This window comes from Cajanus cajan, chromosome 1 (assembly GCF_000230855.2).
Source record: "Cajanus cajan strain Asha chromosome 1, NIPB_CcT2T_4, whole genome shotgun sequence".
NCBI classification, from domain to species: Eukaryota; Viridiplantae; Streptophyta; class Magnoliopsida; order Fabales; family Fabaceae; genus Cajanus; species Cajanus cajan.
The window spans coordinates 13,137,477-13,162,597 of record NC_138517.1 but is presented as its reverse complement, the minus strand read 5'-3'; the positions used below and the strand labels follow the sequence as shown (position 1 = coordinate 13,162,597).

General features: G+C 41.8%; 1 protein-coding gene across 1 annotated transcript; it reads left to right on the top strand.

Moving 5' to 3' along the window:
• Window positions 1-921: 921 nt before the first annotated feature.
• Window positions 922-2,025, top strand: LOC109815861 (uncharacterized). The gene is made up of 3 exons (XM_083076912.1): window positions 922-1,702; window positions 1,814-1,896; window positions 2,011-2,025. The coding sequence occupies exons 1-3, from the start codon at window positions 922-924 to the stop codon at window positions 2,023-2,025; spliced, it is 879 nt and encodes a 292-aa protein (XP_082933038.1).
• Window positions 2,026-25,121: the final 23,096 nt, after the last annotated feature.

The following is a 25,121-nucleotide window of genomic DNA, read 5'->3' as shown; positions in this document are numbered from 1 at the left end:
GAAACCGACGAGATGTATGTTGATGAAGTGTTGATAGTTGTAGTTGCTTATATTTCTTAAACCTTTCTATATGTTGTTTCTTTTATGCTAGCTTACCCTTTTGTTGTTTCCATGTGGTTGGACTGGAATGATCATACTATGTATAGGAGCAGAGCAGGGATAGGCGGTGTATCGGTAGCTGGCAGGTGGAGCTGACTCCTTTTGATGTTTTGTTTGTTTCAGTCACTTGGCATAGTGGCTTTTGATGTAATTTTTGTATTGTACGCCCTAACTGTAGACGGATTCGGGACATCTGTATATATTTATATTCTAGATCCTATATTTATATACTTGTTCTATTCTGTCTAGTGTTTCCGGTGTGCTATGGTTGTGAGTGTAGTGGCCAACCGGGTCGTTACACTTTAGTGGTATCAGAGCAGGTCGAGTCTGGTGGACCCTCTTTGGGGGTGGTTCCTTTAGGCTTTTGTTGTGTTAACTCTGTGTTGTGCTGTCCTGTTGTGTTGTTGCTGTGATGAATTGTTGTGTTGTTAATTGTTGATTTGGTTGAGTGGGAGTAAACTAAATATGTTGTTATTTTTGTAGACGATGACTAGAACCAATGAACAGATAGCCCGTGCCATAGAGATGATGGCTATGGCTATGCAACAACATAATGCTTACTTTGTTAGGATGAAGGCTGAAAGAGTTGAAGCTGGTGCAGCAAGGCCCACGGGGTCACAGGAGAGCCGAGACCTAGCTGAGTTCCGGAAGTGTCATCCTCCACAGTTTGCGAGAGATGCAGATCCAGAGGCAGCTGACCGCTGGATATGTGAGTTGGAGAAGATTTTTGCCGGTCTAGGATGTTCTCCAGAAAAGAGGTTGGCATATGCGGTGTATATGCTTGTGGGAGAGGCCAAGCATTGGTGGAGGGGCACATATTAGATGCTTGTGGCGAGAGGAGTTACAGTTGATTGGGATTGCTTTCGGACGGTGTTTATGGAGAAGTATTTCCCGGAGAGCGTGAGACATGCCAAGGAGGCTGAGTTCATGCAGTTGCACCAGGGAGGGCTGTCTGTATCGAAGTATGCAATGAGGTTCGAGCACTTGGCTCGTTTTTATTCACAGGCTATTTCTGAGGCCTGGAAGTGCAGAAAGTTTGCTGAGGGTTTGAAGTATGAGCTGAAGAAGGTGGTGGTGCCTATGGCCATCACCGAGTTTCTAGCCTTGGTAGAGAAGGCGAAGATTGTGGAGAGGTTAGAAGGGGGTGACCGTGTGATAAGATCTATTGAGGGACCGGCTGGGTCCAAGAGGGGAGGTGGAAGTCAGAGGAAGCCGTATGATAGGCCCCCACCACAACAAGGGGGTCCTGTCATTAGGCAACCTGCTGAGACTACCAGAGGAGGAGGACAGGGTGGAGGTGATGCCCTTAGGTGTTACAGGTGTGGTGGATCCCATTTGATCAGGGATTGTCCACACACCGAGAGCAGATATTTCAGATGTCAGCAGATGGGTCATGTGTCTTTCAACTGTCCCACCAGGAGTAGACAGGAGAGGAGTACTCAGAGGAGTGAGGCACAGAGAGCTGATACTCAGAGGAGTAGTATGCAGAGGACTGAGACTCAAAGGGGTGACAGACCCACTACAACTGGTAGGGTGTTCGCTTTGACGGGTGTTGAGGCTTCGACTTCTTCTGACCTAGTGAAGGGGAAGGGTAAGGCTGTTGGTAAGGATGTGATGCTTTTGTTTGACTCTGGAGCTTCCCATTTGTTTATTTCCTATGCGTGTGTTGCTATGCTGGGTGTGCCTGTGTGTGACTTGGGGTTGAGACTGCTAGTGTCGACGCCCGCATCTGCTTCAGTAGTTGCTTCTGAGCTGTGTGCTAACTGTCCTATTGTTGTCAATGGGAAGAAGTACAAGGTAAACTTGATTTGTTTGCCTTTGGTGGATATTGACATAATCTTAGGGATGGATTGGTTATCTGCCAATCGTATACTTATAGATTGTGCCAATAGGCGGTTAATCTTTCCACAGGAAGAGGATGAGTAGTTGATTTCAGCTGGCCAAGCTAAATCCTTGCTGAGAGACGGTGCGGAGTGTTACCTTCTGCTTGCTATGATGAGTGTGGAGACTGAGAGAGTTATCTTTGAGATAGATGTGGTGAGAGACTTTGCTGAAGTGTTTCCTGATGAGGTGCCTGGGTTGCCTCCTGTTAGGGAGATGGAATTTAGTATTGATCTGGTTCCAGGTGCGGGGCCAGTGTCGGTGGCTCCCTATAGGATGGCTCCTACCGAGATGATTAAGTTGAAAGGTCAGTTGGAAGACCTATTGGAGAAGCAGTTGGTGCGACCGAGCGTTTCACCGTGGGGTGCTCCTGTGTTGTTGGTAAAAAAGAAGGATGGGGGTAGTCGACTTTGTGTGGATTACCGGCAGTTGAACAAGTTGACCATTAAGAACAAATATCCTCTTCCCCGGATAGATGACTTGATGGATCAGCTGAGGGGAGCATCGGTGTTTTCAAAGATCAATTTGAGGTTGGGCTATCACCAGATTAGGGTGAAGGAGGGTGACATACCGAAGACTGCTTTCAGGACTAGGTATGGTCACTATGAGTATGTCGTGATGCCGTTTGGTGTGACTAACGCCCCTGCACTTTTCATGGACTATATGAACAGCATCTTCTGGCCGTTCTTGGATAAATTCGTGGTGGTGTTCATTGATGATATCTTGATTTATTCAAGGACCCGGGAAGAACATGGAGAGCACTTGAGGGTGGTGCTAGAGATTTTGAAAGCGAAGCAGCTGTATACTAAGCTTTCAAAATGTGAGTTCTGGTTAGATGAAGTGAAGTTCTTGGGCCACGTGATTTTAGTTGAGGGGATTGCTATTGATCCGGCTAAGGTGGAGTCAGTGTTGCAGTGGGAGCGTCCGAGGACTGTCACTGACATTCGGAGCTTTGTGGGTTTTGCGGGTTACTATCGACGGTTCATTGAAGGATTCTCCAAGATAGTAGCGCCCCTAACCCAGTTGACAAGAAAGGAGCATCCGTTCATTTGGACAGACGCCTGTGAGCGGAGTTTTGAAGAGAAGGTTGACTACTTCTCCTGTGTTGATGTTGCCGGATTCTGGTGAGCCCTTTGATGTGTATTGTGATGCTTCTCACCAGGGTCTTGGGTGTGTGCTGATGCAACACGGGAAAGTGGTGGCCTATGCTTCAAGGCAACTGAAGAACCATGAGAGGAATTATCACACTCATGACTTGGAGTTGGCAGCTGTTGTTTTTGCCTTGAAGATATGGCGACACTTTTTGTATGGTGCTCGGTTCAACGTCTTTGTCGCCACCGGCCCGAAACGGGCTTTCGGCATTCGCGAAGGATGGTTGGACTCGTTTATTTGTTTAAAAATGTGGATTGCAAGAATGACTTATTCTCAAACTGAGACCTCGTCAAACGAGCAATTTTATTAAAAGGCTCACCAATCCATGTTAATCCCAAGCGGGACCCTCCATGGATTAGTGGTTTTCGTAGTAAAAGGGTTCATGGAGTCGCCACCAATGTTTTACTCAAAACATTGGAAAAAGAAGTTTAAGGCAATCGATTCAAAAATCGACTTCGGCCATTACAACCAGAGTCGGGTAAGGGAGTCGGTTACGCGTGGGGAAGGTGTTAGCACCCCACAGCGCCCCTTTCGGGTTCCCTATGACAGATTATTTCTAAAAATAATAGTACAAAATTACTAAATTACCCCTATTTATTCTAAGCAATTATAAATTAACTATCTACATGATGACAGTTTAATATGCACACAGAAAGCAGTAAAAGAAGGGATTTTTAGAAAAGAAACCTCTTGAAGCGTGCTTTTTATATATCAAGTAAAACTGGGAAGCTTTTTGGCGTTCCCTCGCTTTACAAGCCCGCTCACTCCTTCCTAAAAAATAATTTTTGACTTGGAAATCCGATGGATTTCCCTTCGACTTAGTTCGAGACTCAAGCAAAATGCTCAGAACTCAAAAACTTCGTCGGATCAACTCTCCGAGTGATTTCTAGGCAGAGCACTGCTCAAAAAACCCAGAATACTCAAGAAGAGGGTTAAAACTGTGTGTAAAAGTGTCCTATGACGTCCAATCGACGTCATATTTATAGGGAACAGGCGCAATACGGGCTATGGAATCAATACGGCCGTATTGAAATTTTTGAATTTCAATACGGCCGTATTGAGTTCAATACGGCCGTATTGAGTTCGATACGGCCGTATTGAAATTCAGAAATTTCAATGCGCCCGTATTGAGTTCACTGCGGCTGTATTGAAGCTTCAATACGGCCGTATTGATTTCAGTACGGCCGTATTGAAGTTTCAGAAACTTTAATACGCCGTATTGAGTTCACTGCGGCCGTGTTGAAGCTTCAATACGGCCGTATTAAGTTTAGTACGGCCGTATTGGGCTTCATTCCCTCCACTTCCTTATTTTAAGCTACTCTAAGACCTCTAAACCTACAGATAGCCATCCTATGGTCTTCTAGGAGTCCTTCTGGCTGACTTTCCTTCGATCTTTGAGGGTCTTCGAGTTTTATTTCCGACCCGGACAATTTTAGGGGTCTACAGCTGCCCCCCCTTTACTTAGTCAAACGGCCTTTTGGTGTACCGATTGACAAGTAAAGGAGTTGACCCAATTGTCCGGGGAATAAGCCATCCTTCCGACTTGTAGTGTCTTCAGGTGGGAAAATTGTTGAGTAGCCTCTCCAGGTTGGTGCATACCTCCGCGCTTCTAGTCACTTTGGTAGCGTGAGCCTTGCCCTCTCCAGGGTGAGTTTGCCCTCTCCAGGGTGAGTATTAGTCGTCGCCTCTCCAGGCTCGTGCGTGAGTCTTGCCCTCTCCAGGGTGAGTTTGCCCTCTCCGGGGTGAGTATTAGTCGTCGCCTCTCCAGACTTGTGCGTGAGTCTTGCCCTCTCCAGGGTGAGTTTGCCCTCTCCGGGGTGAGTATTAGTCGTCGCCTCTCCAGACTTGTGCGTGAGTCTTGCCCTCTCCAGGGTGAGTTTGCCCTCTCCGGGGTGAGTATTAGTCGTCGCCTCTCCAGACTTGTGCGTGAGTCTTGCCCTCTCCAGGGTGAGTTTGCCCTCTCCGGGGTGAGTATTAGTCGTCGCCTCTCCAGACTTGTGCGTGAGTCTTGCCCTCTCCAGGGTGAGTTTGCCCTCTCCGGGGTGAGTATTAGTCGTCGCCTCTCCAGACTTGTGCGTGAGTCTTGCCCTCTCCAGGGTGAGTTTGCCCTCTCCAGGGTCTGCCTCCGTGTTCTTGACGACATTGGCAATGTGAGTTTGCCCTCTCCAGGGATTTGAGATGATTTTTGTCTCCACAGTCCACGATGCTGCTTCGACGGTTTTTCTGATTTTGTGCCGCTGAGGGCTGGATAACGCAGGGATCCGTCTAGGGGATGTGTAGTCATTCATAGGTTCTTGTGCCCCAACTTTCCATTGCGTAGTTGGTACCCATGGGGAATTTCTAACTCTTTGGGGTGTAGACACAGATGCTCTTCTTGAATTGAGCGATGCCTTATGTTTGGCTGACGTCCTTTCGACGTTGGTGGAGTATCCCGGTTATCTTTATTCGGGTAACTCTTTTTGATTTTTGGATTTTGTTGCCTCTGTGTAGGCTGTTATCCGTTAGGGGATTTTGTCATTGGTTGTGATTGGCCTCTTCTGTTAGGCAGATCATCTTGATGTTCAATGATAGGCTGAAAGCCGAATTCCACTTGGGGAATGATTTATTGATCTTTTTATGATTTTTGCTTTTTGAAGGAAGTGCCTCTGAGTAGGCGAATTATCTTGATGTTTGATGATTGGCTGAAAAGCCAAATTCCGCTTGGGGAATTGTTATTAATTTCTTTTTTGGGTTTTCCTTTTTGAAGGAGTGCCTCTTGTGTAGGCGACTGGGGATTTGAAGTTCTCATGTATCCCAGAGTATTATTTAGAAAGCCTCTTCAGGCTTAGCTTCACTCTTCGTTTGAGTTGGAAAGCTATCTTCCACTGAGGAAGTCTAAGTCCTTTGACTTGGATATTCTGCTTGGGAGATCGTACTTCCATTGGGGATTTTGACGATCTTGCTTTGGTAACTCTCGCTGGGGATTTGTTCTATGAGCTTGAGTTGAAATATCTCTGGGGAGTATTATTTCAGCAAGCCTCTCCAGGCTCAGTTATTTTGAAAGAGTATTATTTCGGCAAGCCTCTCCAGGCTTAGTTATTCTGAAAGAGTATTATTTCGGCGAGCCTCTCCAGGCTCAGTTATTCTGAAAGAGTATTATTTCGGCAAGCCTCTCCAGGCTTAGTTATTCTGAAAGAGTATTATTTCGGCGAGCCTCTCCAGGCTCAGTTATTCTGTACGAGTATTTTTTCGGCAAGCCTCTCCAGGCTCAGTTATTCTGTATGATTTGTTGGATTTTCTGTATTTTGCCCTTTTTTCGATTTTGGCTTTTTCTGTGTTTTTGCTTTTTTTGTTGATTTTGACTTTTTCTGTATTTTTGTTGATTTTGCCTTTTTTGTTGGTTTTGGCTTTTTCTGTACAGAAATGTCTCAGTTATTCTGAGAGAGTATTATTTCGGCGAGCCTCTCCAGGCTCAATTATTCTGAGAGTATTATTTCGGCGAGCCTCTCCAGGCTCAATTATTCTGTATGAGTATTGTTTCGGCAAGCCTCTCCAGGCTCAGTTATTTTGAGAGTATTCTTTCGGCAAGCCTCTCCAGGCTCAGTTATTCTGAGAGTATTCTTTCGGCAAGCCTCTCCAGGCTCAGTTATTCTGTATGACGCTGTTGATTTTCTGAATCTTTGCATTTTGTTTGCTGCTGTCATACACAAGCAATTTTTCTATTTTTCTATTTTATGTGGTTGCCTCATGACGAGATCTTTGAAAATTTCTTTATGGCCAATACGGCCGCATCCATTTCAGTATGCCCGTATTGAATTGAAAATTTATTCATAACCCTAATTTTGGTACGGGCGTACTGAACATGATACGGGCGTATTGTTTTTCTGAAGTTTATATTTTTTGTTTTTTCAATAAACAGAGAATAAGTGATCTTCCAGTACACCTATCATCTGTATGCATGTATGCAGTATGATGCACCTAATTCTATTTGATTCACTTTTCAAAAGAATTAACCGATGCGTTTCTCTGTTTGGATTCTGCCATTCCTCAAGACGGACTGTGCTCTGCCGATTTCTATAACCGAGGAATGATGCATGTTATATTGAGATTTGGTGTCATCAACCAAATGATCCTTCCCTTCTTTTAGAAGATATGTCAACCCTCCTATTGACCACTATATCTCCATGTTTCCACTAGATTATCCTAAAATCGTGTGGGTCAAGAGAGAAAAGAAAGGAAAGATATATATTTTTCGAAAGTTTGTGTTTTAGAGGGGTTTTTATTTTCATTTTAAAAAATGGTTTTTGTAAGAATGGCTGGCCAAGGTAGGCTTATGTGTTTAGGCTTGTTTGATTAAACACTTATGAAGTTAAGCACGTCTTGGTTATTAACATTTGTGATTTGACAACTTGGATAGCTTTTCTTGAGCCCCTTTGTTGAATTCAGTTGGTGGTACCATCATGGATTTATTCTGTTTTTCGATTGCCCTAACTTTTGCCTAAAACACCCATTTGTGGAGTTTTAGCGGGCTTTTGTTTTTGTTCATTATTTTGTAACCCTAATTTTTGCCTAGGTCACCCTTTTGTGGGATTCCTAGCGGGTCTTTTGCTCTTATTTTTGCGCAGTCCCCTTTTTGGGTTTCCTGCCGAGCTTTTTGTTTTTTAGGATTTTTGTCCTGAATGGATTTCTTTTTATCCATGACGGCACTTATTGAGGCCAAGAAAAGGTGCTCCAAGTTGTCATGCACACTTCCACACAAAATGATGTGGGTTTATTGATTATTAAGACGATTTTAACCTCACTTATGTTCATTCAAACAGGGTTAAATAATGTGGTTTAGAATTTTATTGCAAGCAAGAAAAGAAGCAATAAGAAATAATAATGAATGATTTTATTATAATCATAATGGAAACATGTGCCCTATCGAGGCTCGGGGGTCGGGCTGTCCCCGAGGAGTAATCTCTAATAGTCATCAGGTTTACATATCCCTATCAGAAGGAGAAGAACACTTGATGACGACAACCGACCTTGACGCTTGTGAACCAGCCTTCCTAAAGATCCGGCTTAAAGAACGTCGAGAAGGATCTTGATTCCTCTTCGTTCTTTGATCTTTATTAGGGTCATATCCTAACCCTTGTTTCCCCGGATTATCCTTGATAACGGGTAGCTCGGGAATAACTTGGGAGTCCTTGCCAAGTCCTTGTCACGGCAAGTATCCATTCTTGGTGAGCATATGGGCTACCTTCTTCATTTCTCGGGGAAATGTCTCAACATTGGCGATCTCCAATGCTTGGAAGGAGGTTTCTAAAGCTTCCTCTGCTGCATCCACATAAGGTATGTTGGATGGCTTGCTGATGAGTATGTCATCTTTAGCTTGTACGGTCACCAGTTTGTCACCCACTATGAACTTGACTTTCTGGTGGAGCGTAGAGGGAACAGCTTTCGCATCATGAATCCAAGGTCGGCCGAGGAGACAGCTGTACGCGGGAGTAATGTCCATCACTTGGAATTCGACATTGAAGATAGTGGGTCCGATTTGGATTGGAAGATTGACTTCTCCCACCACTTCTTTTTTAGAACCGTCGAAAGCTCAAACGATCATGTTGCTCGGGCGCATTTGGATTCCCTTGATTGCTATTTGCTCGAGCGTTCTTTTTTGGCATTACGTTCAAGGAAGATCCATTATCTACCAAGACTTTAGCGATGTGATATTCTTTGCACTTGACAAAGATGTGCAAGGACTTGTTGTGGTTCGGTCCCTCAGCGGGGATTTCTTCATCGGTGAAGGTGATCATTAGCCTTGATGTGACTAACAATCCCCTCAAACTTGTCTTGGGAGATAGTGTGCGACACATATGCCTCGTTCAAGACTTTCAACAGAGCTTGCCGATGCGGTTCGGAGCATAGGATCAACGACAACAGAGTAATCTTTGCTGGCGTCTTATGAAGTTGATCCATGATGGAGTACTCGCTCTGTCGGATATATTTTAACAGCTTGTCTGTCTCCTCCTCGGATTCCTTATTTTCCTCATTTTTTTCTTCTTTTTCTTTCCCTTTATTCTTGGGAGCTTTGTCATGAAGATCTTCGGGAGTGTAGATCCTGCCACTCCTAGTCATGCCCCCAAGTCCAGCGATGTTGGAGATATCGCTGTCGGCAGAAGAGTGGATGTCGTATATCCACGGCACAGCCTTATTTGATTTGTAAGGGAAAGGCCTTGGAACTGTGATCCTTAATGGTGTCGGACCTTCCCCTTTATTCGTCTTGATTACCAACAACGGAGTTGATGTGCGCTCGCTTGGCGCGGTTGTTGGCTTACACTTAATAACAAATGGCGTGCGATCCATCTTGAACATACGCATCAATTATTTCTTTCTTTTTATTAATGTTTATTAATGGATTACTAGGAGAGATGTATGAATGACTCCTAGATCCCTCCATGACCTATATGCATGATATGAGATGATGGTGGTGAATATGCATGCATAGTGTTTATTCAACTAAGCATTATCATGTTTTTAGGATATTCCTAAGATGATGCATGATATTGCTTGGTTTGGATAAATGACCCTTTTTTTCTTTTTTTGGGTATTTTTTATTTTATATATTTTTTGTATTTTTTGGGTGAAAAGGGAAACTACCTATATGAATGTGATGAAGGTAGATGTTAACACCATGTAATGGAAGATTCTTATTCCTATTTATTCTTATTTTAGAAAGAATAGGAATGTTGTATGTTTAAATAATGCAATGTATGCTCATACAATGTCACATAAACAATGCACACACAATTCACTCATCCACGAACAGTCACGAGCGAATCACGAGGTAGGGGTATCCTGCAGAAAGGTGCATATTCAAGGTGGTTCTAACTGTTCTCACCGGTCTGAGGCCCCCAAGGTGCCCCCATTATAGGGACCCAATTCCTCTCGTCGTAAGTCGATGGAAAGCTCCAACGCACTGTCGGACTCGAGTTCATGGTTATCACCTTGAGTGATGCTTTCCGACAACGGTCTACGGGCACCTATAGACCCATTCGACAACCGGCCGTACTAACATCCACTCCCTATGGCTTATCACTCATGCCCCCGGGTATAGAGGGAACTGTTGTGCGCAAAGGTTTGTGTGCAGTTTTTATTTCAAACAATTGCAAAAATTTAAACATACAACAGTTATTAAAGCCAAATAGATAAACATGTTATCATACAAACAAAGGGGTAATGAAGTAATTTTAACTATTATTTGTTAAAATAATCTGTCACTAAATGGGACTGACTCTCGAGGCTTCCCCAGTCAAGTCGCCATCTGTCGCCACCGGCCCGAAACGGGCTTTCGGCATTCGCGAAGGATGGTTGGACTCATTTATTTGTTTAAAAATGTGGATTGCAAGAATGACTTATTCTCAAACTGAGACCTCGTCAAACGAGCAATTTTATTAAAAGGCTCACCAATCCATGTTAATCCCAAGCGGGACCCTCCATGGATTAGTGGTTTTCGTAGTAAAAGGGTTCATGGAGTCGCCACCAATGTTTTACTCAAAACATTGGAAAAAGAAGTTTAAGGCAATCGATTCAAAAATCGACTTCGGCCATTACAACCAGAGTCGGGTAAGGGAGTCGGTTACGCGTGGGGAAGGTGTTAGCACCCCACAGCGCCCCTTTCGGGTTCCCTATGACAGATTATTTCTAAAAATAATAGTACAAAATTACTAAATTACCCCTATTTATTCTAAGCAATTATAAATTAACTATCTACATGATGACAGTTTAATATGCACACAGAAAGCAGTAAAAGAAGGGATTTTTAGAAAAGAAACCTCTTGAAGCGTGCTTTTTATATATCAAGTAAAACTGGGAAGCTTTTTGGCGTTCCCTCGCTCTACAAGCCCGCTCACTCCTTCCTAAAAAATAATTTTTGACTTGGAAATCCGATGGATTTCCCTTCGACTTAGTTCGAGACTCAAGCAAAATGCTCAGAACTCAAAAACTTCGTCGGATCAACTCTCCGAGTGATTTCTAGGCAGAGCACTGCTCAAAAAACCCAGAATACTCAAGAAGAGGGTTAAAACTGTGTGTAAAAGTGTCCTATGACGTCCAATTGACGTCATATTTATAGGGAACAGGCGCAATACGGGCTATGGAATCAATACGGCCGTATTGAAATTTTTGAATTTCAATACGGCCGTATTGAGTTCAATACGGCCGTATTGAAATTCAGAAATTTCAATGCGCCCGTATTGAGTTCACTGCGGCTGTATTGAAGCTTCAATACGGCCGTATTGATTTCAGTACGGCCGTATTGAAGTTTCAGAAACTTTAATACGCCGTATTGAGTTCACTGCGGCCGTGTTGAAGCTTCAATACGGCCGTATTAAGTTTAGTACGGCCGTATTGGGCTTCATTCCCTCCACTTCCTTATTTTAAGCTACTCTAAGACCTCTAAACCTACAGATAGCCATCCTATGGTCTTCTAGGAGTCCTTCTGGCTGACTTTCCTTCGATCTTTGAGGGTCTTCGAGTTTTATTTCCGACCCGGACAATTTTAGGGGTCTACAGTCTTTAGTGACCATAAGAGTCTGAAGTATCTGTTTGATCAAAATGAGCTAAACATGAGACAGAGACGGTGGATGGAGTTTTTGAATGACTATAATTTCCAGTTGATGTATCATCCTGGTAAGGCCAATGTTGTGGCAGACGCGCTGAGTAGGAAATCCATCCACATGTCGAGTATGATGGTGAGGGAACTGGAGCTGATTGAGGAATTCAGAGATTTGAACCTCGGTGTGGAGTTAGCTCAAGATCACATTAGCTGTGGGACAGTCACCATAACTAATGAGTTCTTGAGGCAGGTTGGACTTAAGCAGTTGCAAGATGCCAAGTTGGTGAAGCTTCTTGGTTTGTTGTGTACCGAGAAGGCTGTTGGCTTCGAACTGGGAGAATATGGAATCTTGAGGTTCAAGGGCAGAGTCTGCCTACCTCAGGATTGTGAGTTGAAGAAAGCTGTGTTGGAGGAAGGCCATAAGAGTAGAGTTAGCATACACCCGGGTATGACTAAGATGACCAGGACCTCAGGAAGACTTTTTGGTGGCCTGGCATGAAGAGAGAGATAGCTGAGTATGTGGCGGCCTGTTTGACCTGTCAGAAGGCAAAGGTCGAGCATCAGAAGCCGAGTGGATTGATGCAACAGATGGAAATTTCGGAGTGGAAGTGGGATAACATTACTATGGATTTCATTGTTGGGTTGTCTAGGTCAGCTAGGAATAGTGATGCTATCTGGGTGATTGTAGACCGGTTGACCAAGTGCGCACATTTCTTGCCTGTCAACATCAAGTGGTCCTTGGAGAAGATGACGCAGTTGTATGTGAAGGAGATAGTACGGTTACACGGGGTGCCTTCCAGTATTATTTTTGACAGAGATCCAAGGTTCACTTCCAGATTTTGGCAGAGTCTACACCAAGCTCTAGGCACGAAGCTAAAGTTGAGCTCTGCTTATCATCTGCAGACGGATGGTCAGTCAGAAAGGACAATCCAGTCCTTGGAAGATTTTCTTAGGGCTTGTGTGTTAGACCACTTGGGTAACTGGGAAGAGGTTCTACCGTTGGCTGAGTTCACCTACAACAACAGTTTTCATGCAAGCATTGGGATGGAACCATTTGAAGCGTTGTATGGCAGGAGATGTAGGACTCCTCTGTGCTGGTATCAGGATGGTGAGTTAGTGGTGGTATGTCCGGAGCTGATCCTACAAACCATTAAGAAAGTGAAGATGATTCAGGAAAGGATGAAGACTGCTTAGAGTAGGCAGAAGTCGTGTGCTGACAAGAGGCAGAAGCCCTTGGAGTTTGCCGAAGGGGAGCATGTGTTTCTGAAGGTGATTCCGACTTCTAGTGTGGGTAGAGCACTAAAGGCAAGGAAGTTGACACCAAGGTTCGTGGGTCCCTATCATATCATACAGCGTGTGGGTCCGGTTGCCTATCGGTTGGCTTTGCCACTGTCCCTTTCAGACCTACACGATGTGTTTCATGTCTCCCAGCTGAGGAAGTATGTCCATGACCCGAGTCATGTGGTGGAGCTAGATGATGTGAAAGTGAAGGAGAATCTGACTTTTGAGAAGTTGCCAGTAGCTGTAGTTGATCATAAGATGAAGGAGCCGAGGGACAAGTCCATTGCTCTGGTAAAAGTGTTGTGGGATGCAGCTACTGGTGAGGCTACTTGGGAGGTGGAGCAGCAGTGCAAAGAGAGGTATCCATTTCTTTTCCCAAGTAAGTCTGTTTTCGGGGACGAAAACTCTTGTTGTTGGGGAGGTTGTGAGATCCTCTCTTTCTTTTTTTTTTCTTTTTCTTCCCGAATCCTCACTCACTCTCTACCCTTACGTTCTTTTTCTCTCTACTCCTCTCCCCTTTCTCTTGGACTTGCTGACTCTTGTGGGAACCTTGGTTGAAGGTGCTGAATCGTAGTGGGAGGCTAGCTGAAGTTCTCCATCCCCATTTCTCTCCATTCAAGTTTGCTCCTATCTTCTTCTTCGTTTTCTTATTCCTGGAGTACGAAATCTTCTACCAAGGTAAGGGAAGTTAGTTTTGTTGTAGATTTTGGTTGAGAATAGGTTGTTGCAATTTCTTTAGCTGTTGAAGTTGGTTGATATTTGATAATTTTGTTGAAATGCTGAAATTGGAAGTTTTTGGATTCTTTGAGGGTTTGACAAATTTTGGGTCTTTTGGCGGTTGATGATTGCATGTGTGAAAAGTTTAAGTTTTTGAATTCTTGGTTGAAAATGTGAACTGTTGGCTGGATTGCTGGTTGGATTTTCTGGATATTTCGCAGGATTTGGTGAAGTTTTTCGAACTTGATGGGTTGCTGATGAGCCTCGCGCTGAGTGCGGTTCTTCGCGCCGGGCGCGAGACCACCTGGAGGCTCCTTTTGACAAGTCCGCCGAGCGCAAAGATGTGTGCGCCGGGCGAGCTTGAGAATGTGAGCCTCTGGTTGGTCCACGCCGGGCGGGTCAGGGATCGCGCCAAGGGCGCAGGCAATGTTTTGGATGTGGTGCTGCGCTGAGCGCGACCCTAGTCGCGCTGGGCGCGAGACTCCTTGGGAGTCTTTGCCAGACGGGCGCTGGGCGCAATTGTAGTTGCACTGGGCGCGAGACCTAAGGGAGGTCTCTGCCTTCCCCGCGCTAGGCGCGAGCCTAGGTGCGCTGGGCGCGTGAAACTCCATGGAGTCTCTGCCTGGCCAGCGCTGGGCGCAATTCTAAATTGCGCCAGGCGCATGAGGGGTCACGCCGGGCACGAACCGTCTTACGCTGGGCGTGTTGGCCCCTGGTGCTCTCTAGTTGGCTTGCGCTGGGCGCAACCATGAGTGCGCTGGGCGCGTGACTGAGGTTTTATTATATGCTGGTTAATGTTGTTTCATGCTGAGATGAGTCGAAAATGGATGTATATGATGTGATGACTAATAGAGACCGTTGTTGTTGATGTTGAGTTGTATCCGGTGAATGTTGTTGCAAGTTGTGTTGACTCGTTGTAAGAGGATGTGTTGTGCTGTAAATTAGTGTAGTGTTGTATGATGGTTGAGTTGTTGTAGGCCTTAATGGCTGAGTTGTTGTAGGCCTTAATGGCTGAGTTGTTGTAGGCCATAATGGCTGAGTTGATGTAGGCCGAAAGGCTGAGTTGTCGTAGGAGATCTCCGAGTTGATATGCGTGACGACGCATTGTATGCTTATTGATGATCATGTTGAGAAACCGACGAGATGTATGTTGATGAAGTGTTGATAGTTGTAGTTGCTTATATTTCTTAAACCTTTCTATATGTTGTTTCTTTTATGCTAGCTTACCCTTTTGTTGTTTCCATGTGGTTGGACTGCAATGATCATACTATGTATAGGAGCAGAGCAGGGATAGGCGGTGTATCGGTAGCTGGCAGGTGGAGCTGACTCCTTTTGATGTTTTGTTTGTTTCAGTCACTTGGCATAGTGGCTTTTGATGTAATTTTTGTATTGTACGCCCTAACTGTAGTCGGATTCGGGACATCTGTATATATTTATATTCTAGATCTTATATTTATATACTTGTTTTATTCTGTCTAGTGTTTCCAGTGTGCTATGATTGTGAGTGTAGTGGTTAGCCGGGTCGTTACAAAAATAAATTCAAAATCATATCTTAAAATTATAAATAATTATTATTTTGAAAAGAGTATATGGATCCAAATTTATAAGTTAAAGAATCAAATCAAAATAAATTTTAAAAATAAAATAAAGAACAATAGTTTAATTTAGAAAAAAAAAAATAATGATCTTCAATAGAATTTTTCTACTTGATCACGTTGTCTTCAGATCCAAATGGATACTTTATTTGGTATGATAAAATAAAAATCTGAAAGGCTTGCCGTGCCCCGGGGATTGTTGAACTAATCAAACTTTTATAACTAATTCGATGATTCCTATTAATCAAACTTGTTTTATGAAACTAAATAAAAATCAATTTGTTTCGTACCAGTGGGACCCACCACGTTTTTGTTTTAACTCTATAGCAAATACTAAAATTATACATCATTTATCTTTACTTTTAAGAGGTAAATATAAAGCAATATAAGCTACCACTATATATAACCCTACACGAATCAATCTGATTGTAAGTGAGAATCGGATATATCTTCTTTTTAAATAAAAAAATTATTAAATCATGAAAATAAATCTCCTTTAATGATTTTTTTTAATAATAACAAATGAATTTATCTAGCCAGTTTTTCTCAACATATTAATACTTTCTTAATACTTCATTCATTTCAAATTGGGGCTATTTAATTAATTTACAAAAAATCATGAAACTGAACAAGAAAAAATATAATTATTTAATGTTTGACTTAAAAAAATTATAAAATAAGACAAATTAGTTGAAGAAAGATTATGAAATAAAAGTTATATATTTTGTTATTAAATAAATCATAAGACGACTAATTCCTATCTCATGTACAAAATACCCAAAAATAAAAACACTTAATGAACTAACTTTATTTCCAAATAATGAGAAAAAAAATATTTTCATCTAATGAAGAGAATGAGGGATATGTTTCCATTTTATAGAAAGAGGAAAATTCATAATATTAGAAAGGGTATTTTTAATAAAAAATATCTATTATTTATATTTATTTGATAATTAATAATTTTTAAAAAAATATTATTAGTATTTATGAATACTTGTTTGCATAAGTGGATTTTTTTTCTTCATACATGTATAGGGAGGGGAATGCTTGAGCAGATAAATTAATATCTTATGGGATTGAAGATAAATTTAATTTTGTTTGGTAGGCTCTTCTTCCTTCTTTTACTGAGAGGATTTTTATCATAAATGTTATAGTTTACTTTTATTTCATTTTTGTTGACTTTTATAGTGAATTTTAATACAGTCTTCCATGTTCTTTGTACATTTTACGTTTATTATTTGTTCTCTATTAGGTATGTTAGAGGTGATTGATAGACCTAAGAGTGTTGTTATTAGGATATCTAAGTTCTATAGTGATATTTTTCACTCCTAGCTTTTATTTAAAAGATTTAAGAATACTTTTTAAAATTTAAATCCAGAATTTACCTACTTTGTGACACCTTTACTACCCCAACACATAAAGCGTAATAATGTAATTAAATTAAGGAAATAAATTTTTTCAACAATGGTAAAAGGATTCACATAAAAACCTTCACAAATGTTCTTCAATATCCAAAATGATTGAAAAGGGAACATTGCAAAATAAAATGTAAGAGTTTACAAATTATAGTGTTGTAAAAACTTTGTTTCTTTTGGTTATATATTGTGGTGTTGTATTTGCTGTCAACTTGGACTTCTGAATTTGCTTTGATTGTTGTTACTCTTTTATAGTTTTGTAACAGATATCAAATGTTTGATTACCATTGTTTTTTATGTTGTTATTGTCTTTTTTATTTGACATCTTGTTGTCTATATTATGGGTTTCTATTGATAGTTTGTATATTCCCATTAATTTTTTTCTCTTATAAAAAAGTTAATATTATCCAATGGAATTTGGATTATGTTATGAGTACCTCCTTATTTTTTTGTATACAGGTTAAATGTAATTTAGATTAAAAAAATAAAATATAATGTGAAATTAAAAAAAAAAATCATTTAGATTGAGGAGGTCAAAAACCCCCGCTAAACAATGGAATTTGGATTATGTTATGAGTATCTCCTTATTTTTTTTATACAGGTTAAATGTAATTTAGATTAAAAAAATAAAATATATTGTGAAATTAAAAAAAAAAATCATTCAAATTGAGGAGGTCAAAAACCCCCGCTAAACAAAACGCCGCAGAATGCAAAAAGGTAGCGGAGGTTGGTAAATATCGCCGTATAATGCTAGTGGCGAACGTAACTGCAGCGTTTTTTTAAAACGCCATTATTTATTTTGAGGGGGGCAAAAACCGCCGCAAAATGAAGAAAAAACCGCCGCAAAATAACGAATTTCTTGTAGTGCATGTCCTAGAAATCCTCTGTCCCGATTTCACAATATCAGAGCATATTGTAACGTAGTTTAAAAAAAATGATTCAGTAGCCAGAACGGGCCGTTCCCAAACTGGAACAGGTCGTTCCAAACTACTGAATTGACCTATACAACGTTGTTGAGAACGGGCCGTTCCAGAAAGAGAACGGGCCATTCCGGAAGGAGTACGGGCTGTTCTGGATGAGTCCTAGAACGGGCCGTTCTGATTTTAGAACGGGTCGTTCTGCGAGTGATTTTTTTGCGTATTGATGGATTTCAGAATGGGTCGTTCCGATATCGGTAAAGGCCGTTCTGGGCAATCCGAAAAGTCTATAAATAGGGGTTGGGGGCCTTTAGGAGAATGTGAGTTTTTAGAGAGAAGTTTTAGAGAGAAGGTCTCTGGGTCTGTGAGCTCCTTTCTCTCCCAAATTTCTCTGTATGACTCCTTTCCTTTTCTAGATCACTAACGCCTTCTGACTTTTCTTGAAATTGAGATTAGGAAGCTTACTTTGGGAGGATTGAAGTTCCGGGTTGAGATTCGGAAAGGAATTCTACTTCTTCTTAGTTATTGACTATTTTGAGCCAATCTTCAGGTGAGGGAAGCTAGAGTGTAGATTGACTAAGTTGTTTTTATGTTGTTTATATAAGTTGACCTTATAGATGAATTTTAAATATGTTGTATATTGCTGAAGTTGTTTATAAAGTTGTTAAGTTACATTAAGTTGATATTGTAATGACTATAGTTGTTTAATTAAGTTGTTTGCATGTTGTAAGTTGTCTATTGTCGTTAAGATGTATATTGCTGTAAAGTTGATGTGATGTCTATTGCTGAAAAGTTGTATGTTGTTTAAGTTGTTATGCTTATTAAGTTGTGAGTTGATTGTGTTGTTCAAGTTGAAAGTTGGTTGAGATGATAAGTTGAAAAGTTATGTGTTGTGTAAGTTGTTGAGCTGATATATGTTGTTGGTTTATAAGCTGATTAAACTGTGATGATAAGTTGTTGATCACTAGGACTAGGGGAGATGTTTTTGAAGTTGCTCATCCCATTGTGTGGATTGAGATAATTGTGGTGCTCTAAGAGCCCAATTTGATAAAAAACCCTCCTTGGGAAGTTGTCCCTTGGAGTGGACGTTGTATTGTTCTCCTCTAGGACTTAGTTGGTCCCGTGTGTGGGCAAGGTCGAGGCACACGTGTACAAAGTGACCAAAGTATAGGGTCCAGGCCGAGCTATACTGATTACAAGCGGCCAGAAGTTGAGATACATAGTACTAAGGTGATAAGTTAAAAGTTGTTTTAAAGTTGAAAGTTGTTTTAAAGTTGAATCCCTTAGTACTGTGTGGGCGACAAGGAAATAGTCGATCCATGTCATGGTTGAATGACCAATTTGAGTAAGGTATCTAGTTAGAGATGCAGTCTTTGACTAGATACTGGAGGGTGCGTGGTACTTGGAGGACAGTGGGTGGGCTAACTCCACATGTAGATTGGTGAAGCTAGCAAAGGCCGTGGTAGGCTCATACCCAAACCCTTCTACCCTGACAGTAGTACTGGACCTCCGAGTCTAAGTGGCACACTTGAGAAATTGCCTATTGTTGTCTATACCTGGTTCTCTTTAGAGTTCCTAACGTTGTACTATACCTGACCTGGTGGAGATAGGTCAAACGTTGGATTTGGTAGGGTTGATGCCACCTAGACTGCTCAACTTCAGTTGTTGGAGATCTCCCAGTTGTACATGCGTGACGACGCATTAAATATTAAGTTTTATGTTGTTATTGTTGTTGTATTAAAGTTGCTTCTAAGCTGTATGAATGAGTTGGGTTTTATGTTGAACTGCATGGTCGTTTGTGATGATGATTGTTATGTATTTATTGCATGATTTTTAATATGTTGATTGTATGGTATGGACTATTGTCTGTACTTGTATGATTGATTTTTTTAAACTCTAGCTTACCCTTCTGTTCCATGTGGTGGAACTGCGATGATCATACTTGGTATGGGAGCAGGTCAGGGCTAGCTTGGAGTTGAGGTGACCACTGCGAGACGGGGAGTTTTGATCCTCGTGTTAGAGTTGCCACCTTGGGTAGCAGTTTTGTGCTTGACTGACACTAGGAGATAGTAGTTTTGGATAACTGTATAAATACCTAATAATTAAAAACTTATTGTTTTATATATATATATATATATATTTTTTTTTTGTATTTGTAAGTTATCCAATTTTATTATTTATCTTAGTTCACTATTTTTAGTGAGATTCCACTAAGTGTAGGGACCACGGCGGGTCGTTACACTTTTATGGTATCAGAGCCGGTCGAGTCTTTTGGGATACTCTGTGGGGAGTGATCCTTCTAGGTTTTTGCTGTGTCATATCTCTGATATGTGTTAGTGTTGGTGAGTTGTAGTGGTGAAGTGTTAGTAAAAGAATGTTTGAATTCTTTTAGTATGGTGATGCCTCAATTTGATCAGATCGCTAGGGCTATGGAGATGATGGCCATGGTGATGTAGCGGCAAAGTGCTCACTTTGCTCAGATGGAGGCAGGTAGAGCTGCGGTTGAGGCAGCTAGACTGGTGATCTCTCAGGATGGAGAGATTTAGCAGAGTTTAGGAGATGTTAGCTTCCTCAATTCAAGGGGGGTTTCAGATCTTGATGTGGCAGATTAGTGGTTGTGTAAGATGGAGAGGATCTTCAGTGTTTTGGGATCTTCTAAGAAGAAGAAGCTGGCCTATGTAGTTTATATGCTGACAGATGAGGCTGAGTACTGGTAGGGAGGCACTAGGCAGAGTTGTGGTTGTAGATTGGGATTGCTTCAAGAAAGTTTTCTTGGAGAAATATTTCCTGGACGGCGTTAGATATGCTATAGAGGCGGTGTTCATGAGATTGCAGCAGGAGAGTCTATCTGTATCAGAGTATGCCATGAGGTTTGAGTATCTGGCTCGTTTCTACTCTCAGGCCGTATCTGAGGCTTGGAGATGTAGGAAGTTGTAGAGGGTTTGAGGCATGAGCTAAAGAGGGTTATAGTCCTTATGTCCATAGTGGAGTTTCCTGCCTTGGTTGAGAAGGCAAAGACTGTTGACAGATTGGAGGGTGGTGGTAGCAGTGGTAAGGCTGCTAGAGTTCAGGAGGGGAGACTAGTAGAGAAGACCCTATGATAGACCTGCATAGTCTCAGAGAGGAGCTGTTAGTAGGGGACCTCGTCCTGCTACTCCTTAGAGTGGAGCACAGTCAGTGCGGTGCTACAGATGTGGAGAAACCCACTTGGTTAGAGATTGTTCCCATTCGGGGAATGTTTTTTTCCAGATGTGGCAGGCTAGACCATATTTCCAGAGATTGTCAGATGCCATCGACACTATCTGGAGTGCCTCGAGGCTAGTCAGGCCTATGGTTGCAGAGAGAGTTATTTTCTTTATCAAGTGTAGAGGCTTCCATTTCATCAGATTTGGTGAAGGGGAAGGTGAAAGTAGCAGGTGAGGATGTTTTGTTTTTGTTTGATTATGGTGCCACACATTCATTTATTTCTGTTGATTGTGTGGGGAGATTGGGTTGTCAGTGTCTACATGACACATTGATTTGTATGTATCTACTATGGCTTCAATTTCTTGGTGACATCGGAGATGTGTCCAAGATGCCGATAGAGGTGTTTGGTAGGAGGTTCCGAGTGAACTTGATTGTGTTGCTCAGGGTAGATATTGACATAATCTTAGGGATGGATTGGTTATTTTTCAATCACATCATTATAGATTATGTTCGGAGAGAATTGGTATTCTCTTAGTTTGAGGATGAGGTGTTGTTATCAGCAGGTCAGGCTCAGTAGTTGATGAGAGATGGAGCTGAGTGCTTCATGTTGTTTGTCATTTTGAGTGTTGAGATGAAGATGGTCATCACTGGGATTGGGTTGTCATTGAGTTTCCTGAGGTGTTCCCAGATGATGTGTCGGGATTGCCACTTATGCATGATGTTGTGTTTAGCATTGATCTGGTACTGGGTGCAAGATCGATATTAGTGGCTCTTTATAGGATGACTCCAGCTGAGTTGGTATAGCTAAAGAAACAGATTGAAGATTTGTTGGAAAAACGGATGGTGAGGTTCAACGTTTCTCCTTGGGGTGCCCTGGTACTATTAGTAGAGAAAGATGGCGGAACCCGTTTGTGTGTTGATTATCGGCAACTGAATAAGTTGATGATAAGGAATAAGTATCCCTTTCGAGGATTGATGATTTGATGGAACAGCTGAGGGGAGTTTCGGTGTTTTTGATGATTGATTTGAGATCCGGATACCATCAGATTAGGGTAAAGGAGAGTGACATACCAAAGACTATTTTTCAGGACTAGGTATGGTCCCTGTGAGTACGTAATGATGCGTTTCAGTGTCATTAATGCTCCAACAGTGTTCATGGATTACATGAACAAGATTTTTAGGTCATTCTTGGACAGGTTTGTGGTGGTCTTCATTGATGATATATTAGTGTATTCTAGATCTTTGGAGGATCACCGTGAGCATCTGAGGTTGGTTCAGAGGTGCTAAGGGAGATGTAGTTGTATGCCAAGTTGTCCAAGTGTGAATTTTGATTGTCTGAGGTGAGATTTGGGGGCATGTGATATCGGCAGAAGGGATTGTAGTGGATCCAGTCAAGGTGGAGGTTGTGATTCAGTGGGAGCGTCCGAGGACTGTTACGGAGATTAGGCATTTTGTTGGGTTAACGGGTTACTATCAGAGATTTATAGAAGGTATCTCTCGAATAGTAATGCCTTTGACTTAATTTACTCGGAAAGATCAACTTTTTGTTTGGATGGACGCTTGTGAGCAGAGTTTTCAGGAATTGAAGGGGTGATTGACTACTTCTCCAATTTTGGTGTTACCTGACACTGGTGAGTATTTTGATGTGTTCTGTGATGCTTCTCACCAGGGGTTGGGCTGTTTGTTGATGCAGAAAGGGAGAGTAGTAGCGTATGCTTCAAGGCAACTTAAAACTCATGAGAGAAATTATCCTACTCATGATTTGGAGTTTGCAGCTGTGGTGTTTGCCTTGAAGTCGTGGTGGCACTATCTGTATGGTGCGAGATTCAGTGTATTTAGTGATCACAAGAGTTTAAAGTACCTGTTTGATCAGAAGGATTGAATATGAGGTAGAAAAGATAGATGGAATTCCTAAAGGACTTTGATTTCCAGTTGATGTATTATCCTGAGAAGGCGAGTGTGGTAGCAGATGTATTGAGTAGGAAATCCATTCATGTTTCGGTTATGATGATTAGGGAGTTGGAACTGATTAAGAAGTTTAGAGATTTGAGACTAGAGGTGGAGGTTGTTCAAGATCACATTAGTTGTTGTATGATCACCATAACTAATGAGTTCTTGGGATAGGTGGGAACTAAGCAATTACAGGATCCAGAGTTGTTGAGGATTTTGGGATTGCTTGGTACTGAGAGGGCAGCTGGTTTTAAGCTTAGTGCTTTGAGCTTAGTGCTAATGGAGATTCCCAAGTGGAAGTATGATAGTGTCACTATGGACTTTGTGGTTGGGTTGCCTAGGATAGCTAGAAACAGTGACTCTATTTGGATGATTGTTGATAGGTTGACAAAGTGTGTGTACTTTTTTCCTGTCAAGAGGTGGTCCTTGGAGAGGCTTGCACAGTTGTATATTAGAGAGATAGTACGGTTGCATGGAGTGCCTTCCAGTATTATCTCTCATAGAGATCCAAGGTTTACTTCCGGGTTGGCAGACTCTGTATCAGGCTTTGGGGACGAGGTTGAGGTTGAGCTCTGCTTATCATCCACAAATAGTTGGTCAGTTAGAGAGGATAATTCAGTCATTAGAGGATCTCTTGAGATCTTGTGTTAGATCATCTGGGTAGTTGGGAGGAGGTGTTACCATTGGTAAAGTTCAATTATAATAACGGTTATCACTTGAGTATTGGCACGACGCCTTTTGAGGCTTTGTATGGCAGGAGGTGTAGGATTCCATTATATTGGTATCAGGAGGGTGAGTCAGTAGTGGTTTGTCCAGAGTTAGTTCTTTAGACTACTGGGATGGTGAGATAGATTCAGGAAAAGTTGAGGGCTACCCAGAGTCAACAAAAGTCCTAGCTGATAGGAGGGGGAGACCTCTAGAGTTTGAAGAGAGATAACATGTTTCATGTTTCATAGTTGAGAAAGTACATTAGAGACTCGAGTCATGTGGTAGAGATGGATGAGGTGCGAGTTAGATTGAACTTGACCTATGAGAAAAGATTGGTAGCTGTGGTTGATCACAAGTTGAAGGAGCTTCGTGGCAAGTCCATCAGCTTGGTGAGGATTGTCTGGGATGCAGCTACTGGTGAGGTTACCTGGGAGGTGGAGAGTCAGTTCAAGGAACAATATCCATTCCTCTTTTCAGGTTAGCCTATTTTCGAGGACAAAAATTCCTATTTGTTGGGAGGTATTGTAACGTAGTTTAAAAAAATGATTCAGTAGCCAGAACGAGTCGTTCCCAAACTGGAATGGGCCGTTCCAAACTACTGAATTGACCTATACAATGTTGTTGAGAACGGGCCATTCCGGAAGGAGAACGGGTCGTTCCGGAGGGAGTACGGGCTGTTCTGGATGAGTCCCAGAACGGGCCGTTCTGATTTTAGAATGGGCCGTTCTGCAGGTGATTTTTGTGCGTATTGAGGGAGTTCAGAACGAGCCGTTCCGATATCGGTACAGGCCGTTCTGGCCAATCCAAAAAGTCTATAAATAGGGGTTGGGGGCCTTCAGGAGAATGTGAGTTTTTAGAGAGAATTTAGAGAGAAGGTCTCTGGGTCTGTGAGCTCCTTTCTCTCCCAAATTTCTCTGTATGACTCCTTTCCTTCTCTGGATCACTAACGCCTTCTGGATTTTCTTGAAATTCAGATTAGGAAGCTTACTTTGGGAGGATTGAAGTTTCGGGTTGAGCTTCGACAAGGAATTCTACTTCTTCTTAGTTATTGGCTATTTTGAGCCAATCTTCAGGTGAGGGAAGCTAGAGTGTAGATTGACTAAGTTGTTTTTATGTTGTTTATATAAGTTGACCTTATAGATGAATTTTAAATATGTTGTATATTGCTGAAGTTGTTTATAAAGTTGTTAAGTTACATTAAGTTGATATTATAATGACTATAGTTGTTTAATTAAGTTGTTTGCATTTTGTAAGTTGTTTATTGTCGTTAAGACGTATATTGCTGTAAAGTTGATGTGATGTCTATTGCTGAAAAGTTGTATGTTGTTTAAGTTGTTATGCTTATTAAGTTGTGAGTTGATTGTGTTGTTCAAGTTGAAAGTTGGTTGAGATGATGAGTTGAAAAGTTGTGTGTTGCGTAAGTTGTTGAGCTGATATATATTGTTGATTTTTAAGCTGATTAAACTGTGATAATAAGTTATTAATCACTAGGACTAGGGGAGATGTTTTCGAAGTTGCTCATCCCATTGTGTGGATTGAGATAGTTGTGGTGCTCTGAGAGCCCAATTTGTTGACAAACCCTCCTTGGGAAGTTGTCCCTTGGAGTGGACGTTGTATCATTCTCCTCTAGGACTTAGTTGGTCTC

Excerpts from the sequence above, each read along its gene's own strand:
- LOC109815861 (XM_083076912.1), top strand. The coding sequence starts at position 922 with ATGCTTGTGGCGAGAGGAGTTACAGTTGATTGGGATTGCTTTCGGACG. Across the intron at positions 1,703-1,813 it reads GGGGAAGGGTAAGGCTGTTG|TGTCGACGCCCGCATCTGCT; the intron begins GTAAGGATGTGA and ends TGAGACTGCTAG.